Genomic DNA, 17,023 nt, shown 5'->3' with positions numbered 1-17,023 from the left:
GCCCCTCAAGTGCAGTTATGGGTCTGCTGAAACCTCCACCATTCTCTATGGGGAAGAACCTTAAAGACATGTAAACTCCATTAAATCTTTAAAAACCAGCCCTCTGCCCAATTCCTTGGAAAAAATTCTGGCAGCTTCCTTGTCCCCACTGGGCACTCCCACTCACCCTACACTGTTCTGTGCCACCCCTTTCTCTCCGACATGAAGCTATACGTTTTCTGAAACCTCCATTATTCCCTATGAGAATAATCTTAAACTTCAAAAATTCACCAAAAATCTTCCCTTTGCTCAATTCCTCTGAAATCTGTGTGGTAGCTTCCACCCATTGGTCACTACCACCCACATCCACTAGTTTTGCCCCAGGGCTGTTTTTTTAAAATCCAAAACATTTCAAATTCAGATTTTGCCATTTTGAACAAAGAACAAAATTGGGGTGTTTCGGAATGGCTGGTTTCGAAGAAAGAACAAAATGTGGGTGTTTTTGATTGGGGGGGGGAACCCAGAAAAAAACAAAACGCACAATCCTAAATTCCTGTTGTCCTGTCTGAACTCCTTTTAGTTCTGACATTCTTATTGGACCAGGCCGATTTAAAAAGAGCCGAACTGTGAAATCTGGGGAAGGGTGCCATGGTAACTGGCGTGGAGAACCTTCTGACCCTGAAGGTCGCCAGCAGGATTTGCCATTGCTCCCCACCTCCCAATCTCAGGGGTGCAGCCCTCAAAATGAACCCCAGGATCTGGCTTAGAGAGAAAGTCTGTCTAAGCTGGCGCCCGGGCAGCTTTTTGAGGGCTCCTCCCTTGAAATTAGGAGACAGAAAGCTAAGGCAATCATCACAGGGAACCCTCTGTCCCTATGGGTCCCACATGGTATGTTGCCATAGCCCCCATCCCCAAGTTTGGGGGATGCAGACATCAAAAAGCAACCCAGGAGCCATCTTAGACAGACTTTCTCTCTAAACCAACTCCTGGACTGCATTTTGAGAACTGCACCAGTGGGATTGGGAAATGGGGGGCAATAGAAACCCACAGTGGGGGACACCCTGGATCAGAGGGTTCCCCCGGGGCATTTCCTTTGTCTTCCCTCCCCAGATTTCCAAGGCACAGTCCCTTCAAAATAGCCCAGGCAACTGAGTTAGGGTTGCCGTCCCCCCCGCCCGCCTCCTGTCAGGACTGACTCTGACTCTGGTCTGGAGGCCACTGGCTCTGAGGATGAGGGAGACACTGCAGCACTAGATGAAGTCACTCCCGCTATCAAGTCCACGATGCTACTGTTGCGAGAGCCACCTGAACCTGCCATTCCCATAGAGGTATTGCCACCACCTGAACCCACCATTTTAGCAGTGGCCCTGCCAATGCCTGAACCTGCCACCCCAGAGGAGGCCATGTTACCCTCTGAACCTGCCACTCCTGCAGAGGTTCTGCCTCCCCCAGAAACTGTTGCCCCTGTAGAAACCTCTGAGGAGACACTGGATCCAGCAGGTCCCAGGGCCCAGCCAGCTACTGCCTTTGAACCCCCTGCCTCACCCCCAAGATGACAGAGACTATGACTTGCCCATGCAGGAGACAGTGACTTGCCTATGCAGAGATCCAGCAACAGAGGAGAAGCTCATGGCTACCTTCTTGGGGCTTGCCCATAGATGGCTCTTCTCAGGAGCCTGAACCAAGGTCTCCTCTAGAGCAAGGCATTTCAGACAGGACAGGTAGGGGTGTGGCTTCTCCAGGCTACAAAGGCTCTCACATCAGGCCTGGCTTTTGCTGATTCAACAACTGTCCTAGAGAGACTTATCCAGCCACAGGTTCTTGCTTCCTAGCATGACGTGCCGCCTGACTCTTGATTTCTGGCCTAGCTCCTGCTTTGACCTTGTGTGGTGGTGTTGCTGCTGCAGCTGTTAGACTGCCCTATTCCCACCTGGGTTCCTACTACCTCACCATCCCTGTGAGGTCTGGCTGCAGATCAGACCCCTCTCCCCACCTTTGCTCTATTCCCTTAAAAAAAACTTCAGTTGTTGGGAAAATATCAGAATTTCAACCCGATTCTGCCCAGCTGACAGTTTTGCAGGAGGCATGTTGGCCCGTCTAACAAATATTCTGGTACCTTGGTAATATAGAAGTATTATGCCTTATTTTACATAAGATTACTCAGGTGATGTTGAACAAGTTCTCATAAGTGTAATGGTTTCATTTATCCAAATGGGAACTTTTGACTTATAACAGAGTTAGTATTTCGTGATGTTTTGCTAGTAAGAATGCTTCTTTGTGAATTTCCTGTTTTAAGGTTGGGCTGACTTGCTTGACTACTTCATTTTGTTTCAGACTTGCCTCCCAATTGAGGACTCCCCAGGTCTTTTCCTGAAGAGGAAATGGGCTTTTCTTTTAGAGGGCAGAACCTTATTTTACCTCCTCAAGACTCAACCTCTCACAGCACTCTTAACTGACAATGAACCACTTTTTGTCTGTTTTCTCCTCTTCTATTCTAGAGAGGATTTCCCAAGCTGCCTGCAGGGGTCCCACTGCAATCTTTCCCTCCCTCCCTCTCTTCTGCATTTACTTACATTTCATTCTGATAACATTATACACAGCTTCATAAAAATGTTCCAAAATACATATCTACAACTATAAATATCCAGCATTTACAAATACAGAATACCACACCCCAATCAAGATCTGGGGAGATCCAGTCTCCCATGTCACAGATAGTTTTGCTCTGAGAAACAGCAAAAATGAGAGAAGAGCTGGTCTTGTGGTAGCAAGCATGAATTCTCCCCTTTGCTAAGCAGGGTTCAGCCTGGTTTGCATTTGAAGGGGAGACTGCATTTGAGAGCGCTGACAGATAGTCCCCTTAGGGGGTGGAGCTGCTCTTGGAAGAGCATCTGTATCTTTGCATACAGAAGGTCCCAAGTTCCCTCCCTGGCATCGCCAAGACAGGACTGATTGAGATTCCTGCCTGTACCCTTGGAGAAGCCACTGCCAGTCTGGGTAGACAATACAGAGTTAGATGGGCCAAGGGGCTAATTTGGTATAAGGCAGATTCCTAAGGATTAGTACTGAGACAAGCAGTGAGGGATGAAAGCAAGATGTAAGTCTCTGAATGCGTTTTTCCTTGTAGGGAACAATCATTGTTCCAGATATGGTCACTCTTCTTACTGATCCTGAGCAATGGGACACACCTGAAGAATTCAACCCAAATCATTTTTTGGACAAGGATGGACAATTCATCATTAGAGAAGCATTTCTGCCATTTGGCGCAGGTAAATGCAGAAGTGATTTATTATGTTTATTGGATAGTTCCAATAAGGTGGAGGTTTGTGGTAGATTTTAATTTTCAAAGAACAATGGGGTATAGTCACAAAATTACTTGACTAGTATAAAACGTGAAATATCTCATGATTTTATGCATTAAAGCACTGTCGGATAAATGGGCAATGATAAGAAACAGAACGCACACACCCCAAAGGCCATATAGCCTACAAGGCTATAAGACCTTTGGGGGTAAGCCTTCTTCTGAAACTGCTCACCTTGCACAGTCCAGTGACCGCCATGCAATGCTGCAAGGTCCCAGCACTCAACAGACATCTTTTCCAGCCCAGTTATTTAAGATCCTCTTAACTGCAGATGGCCGAAGTCCAACCTTTGACATTCCCCTTCCTAATGATCCTTTCCCAAGCATTGTTCCGCTATATTCTGTAGCATGTATCTGCTTTGGGAAGAGAAAAAAAGTGTGAACTGATTCCTCCTCCATGTATGTATTCAAGCTGTGATGTTTAAAGCATCACAGACCAGACCTACGTATGTGTTTTTCTTCTCTATACTAAGGATTCATACTGGCTGTGCAGAGAGCTAACTGGATCGCCCTTGTGGCCATCACAAAACCACTTCTACACACCCAGAGAAATTTTGCATATTTTTAAAAAGCACAGTTACTGGATTAAATCATTGTTAATGGATAAATATGTACCTGAAACAACCATTTTTCAAAAGCCCAATCAGTTGGAGGCATGTGGGTGAGAGGCAAAATGCATGCTGGATTCATCACCAGGTGCATGTGTCAGTCCAGAAGTCCAGAAGTAAATATGTGGCAAAGCCGAGGAAAGCCTGCATCTGGAAGGAAGTTCATCTGCATGCAACCAAAGCTGCTCCTTTTTTCTGGAAACTGTGCTGCCTTCCCCCACAAAGGATGAACGTGAGGCTTGAGGCTGGCTCCACTGCTTCCCCAAACCCACCACTCTGACTTTTGGGGAAAGGTGTTTCAGTCTCACAAGAGGGTAGAATGTTCCTGGAGGAATTATGCAGAATGAAGGGGCATGAACAAAAGAAATAGCTCCCCAGGATCTTCCACCTCCTTCTCTCCCCCACCCCCATTTCTTCCTTGATGATATCACCACTGTTTGTCAGCTGGGCACTGCCAGTGCTGTCAAGGTATCCTAGACTCCAACCTTGGAGTTAAAGTTTTGCTTGGAGAGCTAGTATTGTGGTAGCAAGCATGACTTGTTCTCTTAGCTAAGCAGTGTCTACCCTGGTTGCATGTGAAAGGGAGACCACATGTGAGCACTGTAAGATATTCCCCTCAGGGGATGGAGCTGGTTTGGGAAGAGCAGAAGGTTCCAAGTTCCCTCTCTGGCTTCTCCAAGATAGGGCTGAGAGAGAGAGTGGGCTTGGCCAGCTCTCCCCGTAAATGATCCAGGCTGCAGCCCTGAGTGGCCGGATCAGCTGCCCACACGACTGCTGGTTCCGTCACAGAGACAGCAGGGGCTGCAGGGATTGGGAGCCATGTCGTCCCCAGAAGTTCCAGGATACCCCACGTCGCGGAGCATCCTGAGAGACCCCCAGGGCCAGTAGGCTTGTTTCAGTCTCCTGGCAGGGGTCTCCACATGTGATGCCGTGCCACAGATCTGCACCGCGGCAATACACGATCAAAAAGATAGGGTTAGCGGAGTGCTTGCTCCACTAACCTCATCTAAGAGGAGAGGTAAGGTAGCGGGTTACCCGCTTTGTAGAAACCGGGCTCGCCTCCGAGCCCGGTGGCTTTCACATTCTGCCAAAATCGGGCTAGGCTCCCTTAGCCCAATTTTGGCCGATCCTGAGAATAGCCTCATTGAGTCAAACCATTGGTCCATTTAGTATTGTCTACCTTGGCTGGCAGCAGTTCTCCAAGGTTACAGGCAGGGATATTTCCCAGCCTGACTTGAAGATGTGGTGATTTGAACCTTGGTCCTCCTGCATGCAAGCATATAGATGCTCTTCCACCCAACTATGGCTCTATCCTCTAAGTGGGATATCTTACAGCGCTCAAATGTAGTCTCTCAGCCGCATGAGAGAAAAGGGGGAAATATGGAGGCAACACTGATTCTTGGGATGAAAGTTGATGGGAAGCACTTTCAGATTCCTTTTTCATAGGCCACATTCAAACGTGATGCAAAAATGGGGCACAAGTTGGAATTTGTGTATGTCCAAATGCATGAAACTGTGGTTTTGCTACAAAAGCAACCTGCAGTTTCCCTCTTGAAACCCATTTTGAGCCTTTGATTTGTAGTGAGTTCCACTGTTCCAACCTGAGGTTTTGCGGTGGCAGCGTTACATCTGAATGTGAATGATGCTGTTTCTGGAACCATAATCATAGAGAGGCCATCACAAACCCACCCGGGATCATGCCATGCCTTCGGCGCTACTCACTGGCTACCTCTCTGAGAACTTGTCTCACCCCCGTCTAATAAATCATTTGCCTGGCAACCGGGATGCCACCACATCCCATCCCAAGCTTGTAAACCTCTCAAATGGGAAAGTCACATGGGGGCATGCCCACTTCCTACTTGTTCCCACCTTGCTCCCACCTTTTCTCCACCTCCTGGCAATCAGGAGAGAAAGGGGATGGAATGGCAACATGGGCACTATGTTTATTGCTCTTAAAAAGAAGCAATAAATATGTACTAGCTTAACCTACGCAAAACATCTACGCGCTAGTACTTGATTGCTCCTCACCCCCTGCCACAGCCCTCCTCACCTCAGAGATCTCTCCACCCTCACTTGAGCTGAACTCCTCCTCCTCCTCCTCCATCTGGTTGCTTCCATCCCCCTCACCCTCTGGGTTGTGGCTGCAGTGCTGCTGGCACCTATTGACCAAGATTCAGCCCCCTATCCTCAAAGACCTCAGCACCTCAGCCCTGCTCCTACTCCTCCCCACAGGAGCAGCAGCAGCAGTTGACCAGGCCTTTCCTCACTACTGCCACCACCACGGCCGCTCATTCCCCTCAGGCAGCTGACAGGCCCAGGCCCATACCTTGCCTGCCTGCCTCCCTCCGCCAATGGCCTTTGTAGCCCCAAACAGCAGCAGTGGTTGACTGGGCCCTTCCTTGCTACCAATAGGTGCTGTCATGGTCACTCATTCCCCTCAGGCCACTGACAGGCTCAGGCTTGTCCTTCGCCCTTCTTTCTTTCTCTCCTCCCCTCCCTTCTTTTTCTTTCTTTCTCTCTCATCCACTCGCTCTTCCCCTCTGTCTGTCTTCCCCTCCCTTCTTTTTTTAAAATCTCTCTCCCTTTCTAACAGATCATGTTTCCTCATCTAATTCACACAACAGCAGCTTCCTTCTCCTGAAGGGGCTCTTTCCTCCCTCGCGACCTCTCTCTTCACAGACCCCTGCCCACTATCCTTTTATAAATATAGATTCCTCTCCTCTACAATCAAGAATATCTTCCAACTAGTCAGCATTCCAACTGACTTTAACCATCAGAGGTGCCTTCTCCCTATCTGCCTATGGAGTCCCCAGTGTCCAATCAGTGTCACATGCTCCACCTCCCTATATGCATATGGAATTCCCACTGCCCAATCACCATGGTGTTTCTGCTCTCACAGGCTCCTCCTCCTTATCTGCATATGGAATCCCCAGAATCAGGTGCTTCTGCTTGTGAACTCTCGCAAGAGCTGCCATGCTCGGGATTAGCCACAGGCATTCCTTAGATAATTATATATTATTATTTATTATTATTATTATTATTCGATTTCTATACCGCCCTTCCGAAAATGGCTCAGGGCGGTTTATACAGAGAAATACAGACAAATAAGATGAATCCCTTTCCCCAAAGGGCTCACATTCTAAAAAGAAACAAAGATAGACACCAGCAACAGTCACTGGAAGTACTGTGCTGGAGGTGGATAGGGCCAGTTACTCTCCCCCTGCCAAATAAAGAGAATCACCACGGTAAAAGGTGCCTCTTTGCCCAGTTAGCAGGGCAAATAGAGAGAGATATAAAGAGATGTTCATGAACACATGCAGTCATGAGTACATGAAGTCAGGGTGGCAACATAAACAGGGTACCTGCACAATTACCCGTGTTGACAGATCTGCTTACACTACAATGCCAGCCCAAACTGGGAAATTTGAATGAAATTTGAATCTGTCTCTGGTCGCAGTGTTTCACCAATCTGCCCACCTGTCTGTGCCTGGACACATGGAGCATCAAATTACCCTTTGGGTGCATCAAGGGTTTCCCTGGAGAAGAGGCGGTCACTGCGCAAAAGTTATATCATTAACCAGAGAGAGTGGGGGCCCCACACAAGTGCCCCTCCTTTTTGATGGCTCAGTTCATGAGTACACAGTCTGATGGAACACCAAAAGTTGTCAAGCCCAAGGTCCTCCCAGTAGACTGCCCCCGTTTGAAGGCGGCGGTGCGATCACTATCAGAGGAGGGGCTTGCATGGAATTTAGAGCAATTTGAATGCCTTTCCCTGCTTAGGATGGGTGAACCATTCCAAATAGGCACAATTGTTCTTGGAATGCCACCTTGAAGATCATGGCAAATGGTTGTCATCCTGCAGATGTTCTGATGCCTTGCCAAGTATCTGGCGATGGGAGCATTACAGAGCTTGTTGGGATGTGGACTCTGGGACCAGGAAGAGGGAAGGGCTCCCCTGCTCTGAAAATGGAAGTGGCCAGGCTGCGATTGGACAAATATCTGCAATGCAATTCACAGTTATGAAAATCAACCGCAGGTTCGGCAATCTCCAAAGCTCAATTTCAAGTTATGTATGAATATGGAAACAGTCGAAATTGATCCAAATATGTAGTACACCGTTCTGGGCTCCTTGGAGGAAGAGTGGGATATAAATCTAAAATAATAATAATAACAACAACAACCCCCACTGAGGCACTACCTTGGCGTAGTTGTGGGGCTTGTGTGCTCTGAGGAAGGTGAGAGCTATGCCAGAGGTCCAACCATACTGGACAGGTCTCACCAGAGGAGCCAGACAAAGAGTGCCTCTCCCATCAACAATATGGTGAGACGTAACTTTAATAAATCTATACCGGATCGGTCATCGCCCGGGTCAACAAGGACCGCGCCAGGTGCTATAGTCCCTGGACATCTGGTGGCAAGTGGGCAACAGGACTCAGGATCTTCAGTTGAGCAACCAGGGCTGAAGACTGCAAGGTTACTGGAAGAAACGTCACTTAACCGAAAAAAATACAGTGGTCCCTCTACTTACAAAATTAATCCATTCCGAATGCACATTTGTAAGTCGAAAAATTCGTAAGTCGAAAAGCGGTTTCCCATAGGAATGCATTGGGAACGGATTAATGCGTTCCGGAGCCTAGAAAAAAGACCCAGACCCCCAGTAAGGCTTGCAAACTGCACAGGAACATTTCTTTTCGAGAAAAAACAGGCAGTAAACAGGCAGGCAAGTCAAGGAAACCGCATGTAAAATTTGTAAGTCGAGGAAACCCCATCTAAAAATTTGTAAGTCGAGGAAACCCCATCTAAAAATTTGTAAGTCGAAAAAACCGCATCTAAAACCGGATCTAAAACTGCCGTTTGTAACTCGAAAAATACTTATGTAGAGTAGTTTGTAAGTCGAGGGACCACTGTATACAAAAAATGCCAACAAGGAAATAATGATTTTCTATCACGAGTTTAGTCCAACTAGAAGAGGTTATTTTAAAAGAATGTATCAAATTTGGAAAGAGAAGCATCCAAATACAGAAATAACAGAACAAAGGCTAGCAGACCAGAGAAGATTCATAATAAGAAATAAAGTATTCACAGGAGTTGAGCTGGAAGAACTGCAAATAGCAACACAGGCTCAAGATACGGAAGAAGAATTACCACCTATTGAAGAAGTTGAGCAGGCGCAGGTGGAGGAGGTGTTGGAAATCGAGGATGCCACTGTTGCTGAACTGTTTGAAAATCAAAATAAGGTGACTGCCCCTTTGCCTTCACCTCAAAAACCCGAATGCCGTTTAACAGAAAAGCAACAAGAACTAAAGCAAAAAATAACTGAGCACATGAACCAAGCAACCACCAGGGTTCGACTTCCAGCTCTAAAAACAGTTGCCAAAGAACAACTTGCTCAGGTATTAAAAGATGTCAATGCTGCACTTGCAGAAATAACAAGCAATAATTTGCAAGAAACAAACCAACTAATGTACAGTGCAGCAACAATAACAACACAAGAGCTTGGATATAAGATCAGTGGACCTGTAAAAAAATAAAGCAGTACATCACCTAAATGGAAGATTAGATTAGAAAATAAAATCTCCAGGTTTAGATTAGATGCTAGTAAATTGAAAGATATGAAAGACAAGAAGCTGAAGAATTAAAACACCAAACAGTATCTGATCCATTAGATTATAATAAAAAAGCAGGCTGGATGAAAGAGGTCAAAAAATGTAACCAACAAATGCAAGATCTAATAATAACACCAGTATTAATAAGTGAAAGAGCAAAGAAAATAAAAAATTGGACTGCGCCAGGCGACGATGAACTGCATGGCTTTTGGCTTAAACACCTAACAAGCCTTCATAAACAACTATCAAAACAGTTCAATTACATTATGCAAGGAGGTGATATTGAACTATGGCTAACAACTGGGAAAACTCATCTCATCATGAAAGACCCAGCAAAAGCTGCAGTTCCAAGTAATTATAGACTGATAACCTGCCTGCCAACCATGTTCAAATTATTAACTGGAATAATAGCAGATGAAGTGATGCAACACTTATTAACTAACAAACAGCTTCCAGTTGAACAGAAAGGAAATTGCCCAAACACCAGAGGCACAAAAGACCAGCTGCTGATTGACAAAATGATTTTAGAAAATTGCAAGAGAAGAAGAACAAATCTAAGTGTTGCATGGACTGACTACAAGAAAGCCTTCGATTCATTGCCTCACACATGGATACTAAAATGTTTAGAAACAACGGGTGTCAGCAAAAACATTCAGATATTTATAAAAAAAGCAATGAGCCTGTGGTGTACACAGTTAACAATCAATGGCGAGACACTTGGACAGGTTAGCATTAGAAGAGGCATTTTCCAAGGGGACTCACTATCCCCTCTGTTGTTTGTAATCGCCATGACCCCACTTTCACAAATACTAAACAAAACAGGCCTCGGATACCAAACATCTAAAACATCTAGTAAAATCAACCATCTGCTGTACATGGATGATCTGAAGTTGTATGGAAAGTCCCAGTCAGGAATTGAATCACTGCTAAACACTGTCCGTATATTCAGTAGAGATATAGCAATGGAGTTTGGACTAGACAAGTGTGCTGCATTAATAATGAACAGAGGGAAAATAACAAAAACAGAAGGAATAGAACTGCCCAATGGAAGCAAGATCAAGAACCTGGAAGAGAAAGAACCTTACAAATACTTGGGCATTCTCCAGGCTGATAACATCGCACACACTGAAGTTAAAAGAAAAATTGGAAGTGAATACATCAGGAGAGTTAGAAAAATCCTAAAGTCCAAACTCAATGGGGGGAACACCATACAAGCCATAAACACCTGGGCTATACCTTTTATCAGATACACTGCAGGAATAATAGACTGGACCCAGGCAGAGCTAGAGACGCTGGATTGTAAGACCAGGAAATCATGACCATCAATCATGCTCTGCACCCCCGCAGTGATGTCGATAGGCTATACCTCCCTTGCAACTCAGGTGGAAGAGGAATGCTGTAAGTCCATTAAACAGTAGAGGAGGAGAAAAGAGGCCTTGAAGAATATATCAAGGACAGTGAAGAAGATGCACTTCAAATGGTCAATAACAAGATACTATTCAACACCAATGAAACAAAGCAGGCCTACAAGAAAGAACAAGTCAAGAACCGAGCAGAAAAATGGAAAAATAAGCCCCTGTATGGTCAATATTTGCACAATATGAGTGGAAAATCAGACATCACCATGACCTGGCAATGGCTTAAGAATGGTTACTTGAAGAAAGAAACAGAGGGTTTAATACTGGCTGTGCAAGAACAGGCACTAAGAACAAACGCAATAAGAGCCAAAGTCAAAAAATCCACAACAAACAGCAAATGCCGCCTTTGTAAAGAAGCAGATGAAACTGTGGACCACTTAATCAGCTGTTGTTAAAAGATCGCACAGACTGACTACAAACAAAGGCATGACAAGGTAGCAGGGATGATACACTGGATCATCTGCAAAAAATACAAGCTACCTGTAGCCAAACATTGGTGGGACCATAAAATTGAAAAAGTGGTAGAAAATGAAGATGTAAAAATATTATGGGACTTCCGACTACAAACAGACAAACATCTTCCACACAGTACACCAGATATAACTGTAGTGGAGAAGAAAGAAAAACAAGTGAAAATAATCGACATAGCAATACCAGGGGATAGCAGAATAGAAGAAAAAGAAATAGAAAAAATCACCAAATACAAAGATCTACAAATTGAAATTGAAAGGCTGTGGCAGAAAAAGACCAAAATAATCCCAGTGGTAATTGGCGCCCTGGGTGCTGTTCCAAAAGACCTTGAAGAGCACCTCAACACCATAGGGGCCACAGAAATCACCATCAGCCAATTACAAAAAGCAGCTTTGCTGGGAGCAGCCTATATTCTGCGACAATATCTGTAACAATGGCAACAACATTGACAATAAAATCCAGCCATCTCAGGTTCTTGAGAAGGACTCGCTGTCTGGATAAAACAAACCAGTCAATAACACCTGTCTGACTGTGTAAATTAATAATAATAATAATAATAATAATAATAAATTGCCAACTGAGATATGGGTCCTCTAGAGTATTGGTGGAATAGCTTATTACTTATGTGTTGCCTTGTTTTCTCTTCAGGGGCTCGTGTATGTATCGGAGAGCAACTGGCGCACATTCAGATATTCATCTTCTTCACAAAGCTGTTGAGCGCATTCACCTTTCAACTGCCAGAAGGAGTGGAAAGACTCAGTGAAGAGATTGTACCAGGGCTCACGTTACAGCCCCATCCTTTTAAATTCTGTGCTATTCCCCGCTGCAGTACATCATAAACCAGGGTTAGGCCAATTTGGCTCACAATATATTGTGGCTGAGGATGATGGGAGTTCTAGTTCAACAACAGCTGAGAGTCAAGGTGCCTAACCCTATTATAAACCATACACATAATCAGAAAAACTCACTGGTTACTTTAAATTTCTCCATAATTCCTTTTCAACTGAGCTAATTTTCTTGCCAATTCAGTCACTCTCAACTGACAAATGTAACTGTTCCAAACTTGTTTTTATGCACCTGATTTGCAAGAATACTTGCAGTCATTATATGTTTGAATTTCTCTCCAAAATACATGCTAACGGAATTAGCTTTCCATGGTAATGGAATCAGTGTTGGAATCAGTTTCCTATTTGGTTTTGACTTACGGTACTCTATGCAGAGCCCAATAGAACGATCTAGAAATTGGGGTAAGCAGCAAGGTGGACAAATTTGGAGAAGATCCTAAAATATTCAGAATAGTTAAATCCAAAATGGATTGTGAGGAGCGACAAAAGGATCTCTACAAACTGGGTGAGTGGGTGACAAAATGGCAAATACAGTTCAATATTAGCCCCCCCCTCCGCAGCGTCACATATTAATGCATTGAAAAGCATTGGTTAGTCTTTTTATTCATAAGAACAGTGTGTACTATGACCTCAATTACTGTGAACTGAGTAATACAGCAACTAGGTCACTAGGTGAAAGGTCCCTCAATGCTTTCCAATGCAGGCAAAAAACAATTCTTTAAAAATTCCTGATAAATCAACAATAAATCCTTTCAAGTTGGGGGTGGCTTCAGGGAGTTGAGGCTGGCCCTGCCATGTCCCATGACCCATGACCCACTTTGGGGTGCCCTGGCATGCCCCCAAGCGGTGGGGTGGGACTGCCTCAAATCCCTATTATTCCTATGGGAAATAAAAAATACTTCAAAAAATCTCCAAAAGTCAGAGAAGTGTCTGATTGCCCTGGGGTTTGGTCGGTGGTAGGCACCCATGGGTGCCTACCACCGACCCCACTTCTGTGTCCCTAGCAGGCCACCTCCACACACACAGTGACACAACTAAGAAGGCGACCAACTTGGAACCCAAAAACTACAACTGCAAGGCCAAGGGGACCAACCAAAGGGCAGCACAGACTAGCTACACAACAGCCACAAACCAACAAGACCTAACTAGAGATAGCACAAGACAGAAAAACCGACCCAGCACACAAACTGCAAAGAATTTAGGGGCAAGGCAAAAACCACACACCAACACACTGCTGCTGAAGGAGAGAACTTAAAGTAAGTAACATTCACCTGGTTCTTCTCCAGCTCTTTTCTTCATGTGTGCAATGCATGCCTTTTGCCTGTAGGGAAAGAAACGCCTCAGACTGTGTCTGGTCCACCACATCTTTGCTGGAGACCACAGGGCCCCACACGTGGTGGCAGCAGCAGCACCAGTGGCGTGCATGCTTGTTTGCATTTGGAGTGTGTGTGCGCGCTGCTAATTAGAAGAGGCGAAATAAAGGGGGCAGGGGGGAAGGGTGGCTTAGAAAAACTTAAAGGGAGAGGAAGGAAAGTCCAGCTCAGAGTGGGTTGGAGGCCACACACACACTACGTGCTTTGGTGGGAGACCACTTTCTCATCATGGTGCCTGACCAGTGCATGTGTGTCAGTTGTGTGTGTGCGTGCATGTCAGCAGAACCAAATGAGAGGGAGGATAGGGGGGCTCAGAAAAAATCAAAGGGATAGGAGAGACAGGCTCAGAGGTTGGTCAGTGCAGGCCACACACAACGCGGTGTGGTGGGAGACCACTTACTCATCATGGCCGGTGCATGTGTGTCTGGTGGTGTGCATACGTGCATGTCAGCAAAACCAAACTGGAGAGGGAAGAGACAGGGGAGGGGGCAGCATTGGTACACAAATATGTTAAATAAATAGATTATTAGAGTGCAATATATACAAATCTGGCTATACAGCAGCTATACAGTATTATTTACAACTATCTACACTGACCAGACTGAAAACACTAAAGGGAAGAAACCATCTACTGACAGCACACACAAACACACACACACACACACCAGAAGAAGCCTCCATGCATGCACACACTCACACACGCACATGCACATGGAACAACTAGACAAGTACATATAATACACACACTGAAATATTTACAGACACAGTTTTGGGAACAGTCCCAGTGCCCTCCCCACTAGAAGCAGAACAACCAATTTAAAAATTGAGAGATATACTGTTTATATAAATAATCAAGCTTCATTAATATTCATCCCTTCAACAATCAATCAACATGTTTATACATTCATCCTCTCAACAATCAATCAAATCAAGCTGTTTTGAAATGAGATTATTTTTTTAACCAAGCAAGCTTCTTTGGAATTCATCTTTTTGAAAATCAAGCTTTTAAAAATTATATTTGTAAAAATCAAGCTTCTTTAAAATGCATGTTTTGACCAATCAAGCTGCTTTGAGTTTATCTTTCTAAATAGCAAGATTTTGGGAGGTTCAGCTTGTTGTTATAAATCATGCTTTTTAAAATTATCTTTTACAAATCAAGTTTATTTGGAAGTTACACATTTACAACACATGTAGACCGCTGCCGGTGCCTAGTAATAGAATATGTGTGTCTTCCCACGGGCCCCCCAAATGCTGTGGTCAGGTGGAACCAGGGACTTGTGTTCAGCATCGGGTTACACCGGTGGGCGGGGTGTGTCAGTTGCCAAGTCACAGCACTAGTAGTGGACACGCTGCGACTTGGTTGGCACAGCTGTCACATAAGCAGAAGGTAGAAGGGGGAGGAGAGGGATGAGCAGAGGCTGCTGCCAGGAATCTAACCAACACCATGACTCAACCATGGGCCAATCACTCGCCCAGCTCAACCTCCAACTCGGGGTAGCCCAGCAGGGGGAGGTTTACTTTGCAGAAAACTAACTGTTTGACCACACCAGGGTCCACCTGGGACCGAGTGGGTGTTACCACATAGCAAGCATGTGAAAACACCTGCTCGCTCTGGACGCTGGTTGGCGGGCAGGAGAGGAGGCACACAGCAACCACGACCAGGTGTGGCCAGACTTGGCGGTGGGTTGCCCAGAACTTTGCACTGTCCATCTCTGGGTATTCCTCCACAGGCTCATCCAAGTACTGGGCAATGCTTTGCTCAGCACTGGTGGGCCTGGTAGGTCGAGCTGCCTGCACACCAAGCAAGGCTCCAAGGCACACCTGCTGAAACCTCTGGGCTGATTTGGTGGGAGGAAGTGCCTGCTGCATTGGCGCCACTGCCTGGGATGCCATGGTGCTGGACTGGGAAGAGGAAAGGGAAAGGGTAGCTGATGCCACTGGGCTGCTGACATTGCCGCTGCTGCTGGGTGCGGGTCGCTTGGGGGGGGCGCACCCGCACCACCCTCCTGGTCTCTCTCAGTCCTAGTGACCTCCTCCTCCCTACCTCTCTGGACCAGGAGGTCCCACCATCTGGGCAAGTCATCAGTGTGCACGACATTGCCCTTGATGGTCAGGTCACTGAGACAAGAAAGGATATATTCCTCTTTGTCACCCAACGCACCAACCAGCCTGTTGACAACCCCGGTCCTCAGCCTTCCAGCCAGAGCACGCCCCTCTGGTGTGATCAGCGAAGTTCGGAGTTCACCCATCAACTTCTCTAGGCAGAGAGCTGTGAGCAGGGCCTGGCTCAGAGGAATCTGGCGGAAGCTGGAGTTCTCAACCACATGGAAAGCTTGGTCGGCGGTGGCCATCATCTCCCCTATGAGGCGGGTAAAGCAACGTGGGTCCACCTGACTAGGACGCTTGCTGCCCACTGTCTGTATCTACTGCTGGACTGGCAGTGTGCCCTGCTTTTTTGGAGCTGGCACACCACCCTTGTCCGCACTAGTTGCTGGCACAGCAGGTGCACTAGTGCTGCAAGTGGAACAAAGTAGACCTGGGTGATGACACTGCATGTATAGCCACATGGGCATTGTCACCAGGCACTTGGAATCCTGGCCCCGACTGACTTGTGTCCGGCAGTGGACACAGCAAGCAGTAGTTGGGGCATTTGAGAGACCTCAAAATGCTGCCAGACATAGCTGCTCCGGGAGGCCTCCAGTGCCCTGAATGCCCTCTTTGGCCTCTTAGGTGACTGAAGTCCTATTGGGGGTGGGGTGGCTGCTGCTGATTGCCCACCTCTGTCACCCACCCCCCTTCCGTCCTGTGTGGAAGAAGAAGGGCCTGGCTTCACCGGCAAAGGAGGGGAAGGCCGCTCCATGACCTCAGACACAGCAGACCCTTCCCCCTCAGAGCCAGACTGGGAAGAGGACCCTGCACTGGACTCCAACCTAGGCGTCCTCACAGGGGCCCCCACTGAGCAGCGAAATAAGTTTGGGAGGGGCCACAAGAGGGAGGAATATTTGGCCGTAATGCTCGCCGTCATATCCTCTCTGCCCTCTACCTTCTCCACCCTTCCACGTGCCTTCCCTCCACGGAAGGAGCCGTGGCAGGAAAAAGCCCAGCACCACTAGTGGTGCACCACCTGGCAATGTACCTGCCACAGGTCTAGGGACTGGTTTGGCGCTGGCAGCAGGCTGTGGGTAGTTCTGCTGTGCAAATGCCTCACTTCGGGTAAAGAATTTACTGATGGTAAGGACTGGGGTCTCGGGCTTCTCATGGTGTCTTCTCTGCCCCCAGCCTGGTCCTGGCCTCTCCCAGCAATGCCTGGCAACCTGCTGCGAGCCCTGCTCGAAACATGGCACTCAGACATTGTGCAAAGT

At 46.5% G+C, this 17,023-nt stretch overlaps 1 protein-coding gene across 1 annotated transcript in view; it reads left to right on the top strand.

Annotated features, from left to right (window-relative positions):
- The window catches only part of LOC128349055 (cytochrome P450 2J4-like), a 69,950-nt gene extending 56,836 nt beyond the window's left edge, over nt 1-13,114 (top strand). Inside the window, exons 8-9 of the mRNA XM_053304935.1 lie at nt 3,107-3,248; nt 12,092-13,114. Of these exons, the coding sequence (XP_053160910.1) occupies nt 3,107-3,248; nt 12,092-12,282 (333 nt within the window). The 3' untranslated portion in view covers nt 12,283-13,114. The remainder of the gene's footprint in view (nt 1-3,106; nt 3,249-12,091) is intronic.
- Nucleotides 13,115-17,023: the final 3,909 nt, after the last annotated feature.

Source organism: Hemicordylus capensis, chromosome 3, assembly GCF_027244095.1.
Source record: "Hemicordylus capensis ecotype Gifberg chromosome 3, rHemCap1.1.pri, whole genome shotgun sequence".
NCBI lineage: Eukaryota > Metazoa > Chordata > Lepidosauria > Squamata > Cordylidae > Hemicordylus > Hemicordylus capensis.
The sequence above is the reverse complement of the archived record's forward strand: the minus strand, read 5'-3'. Positions and strand labels throughout refer to the sequence as shown.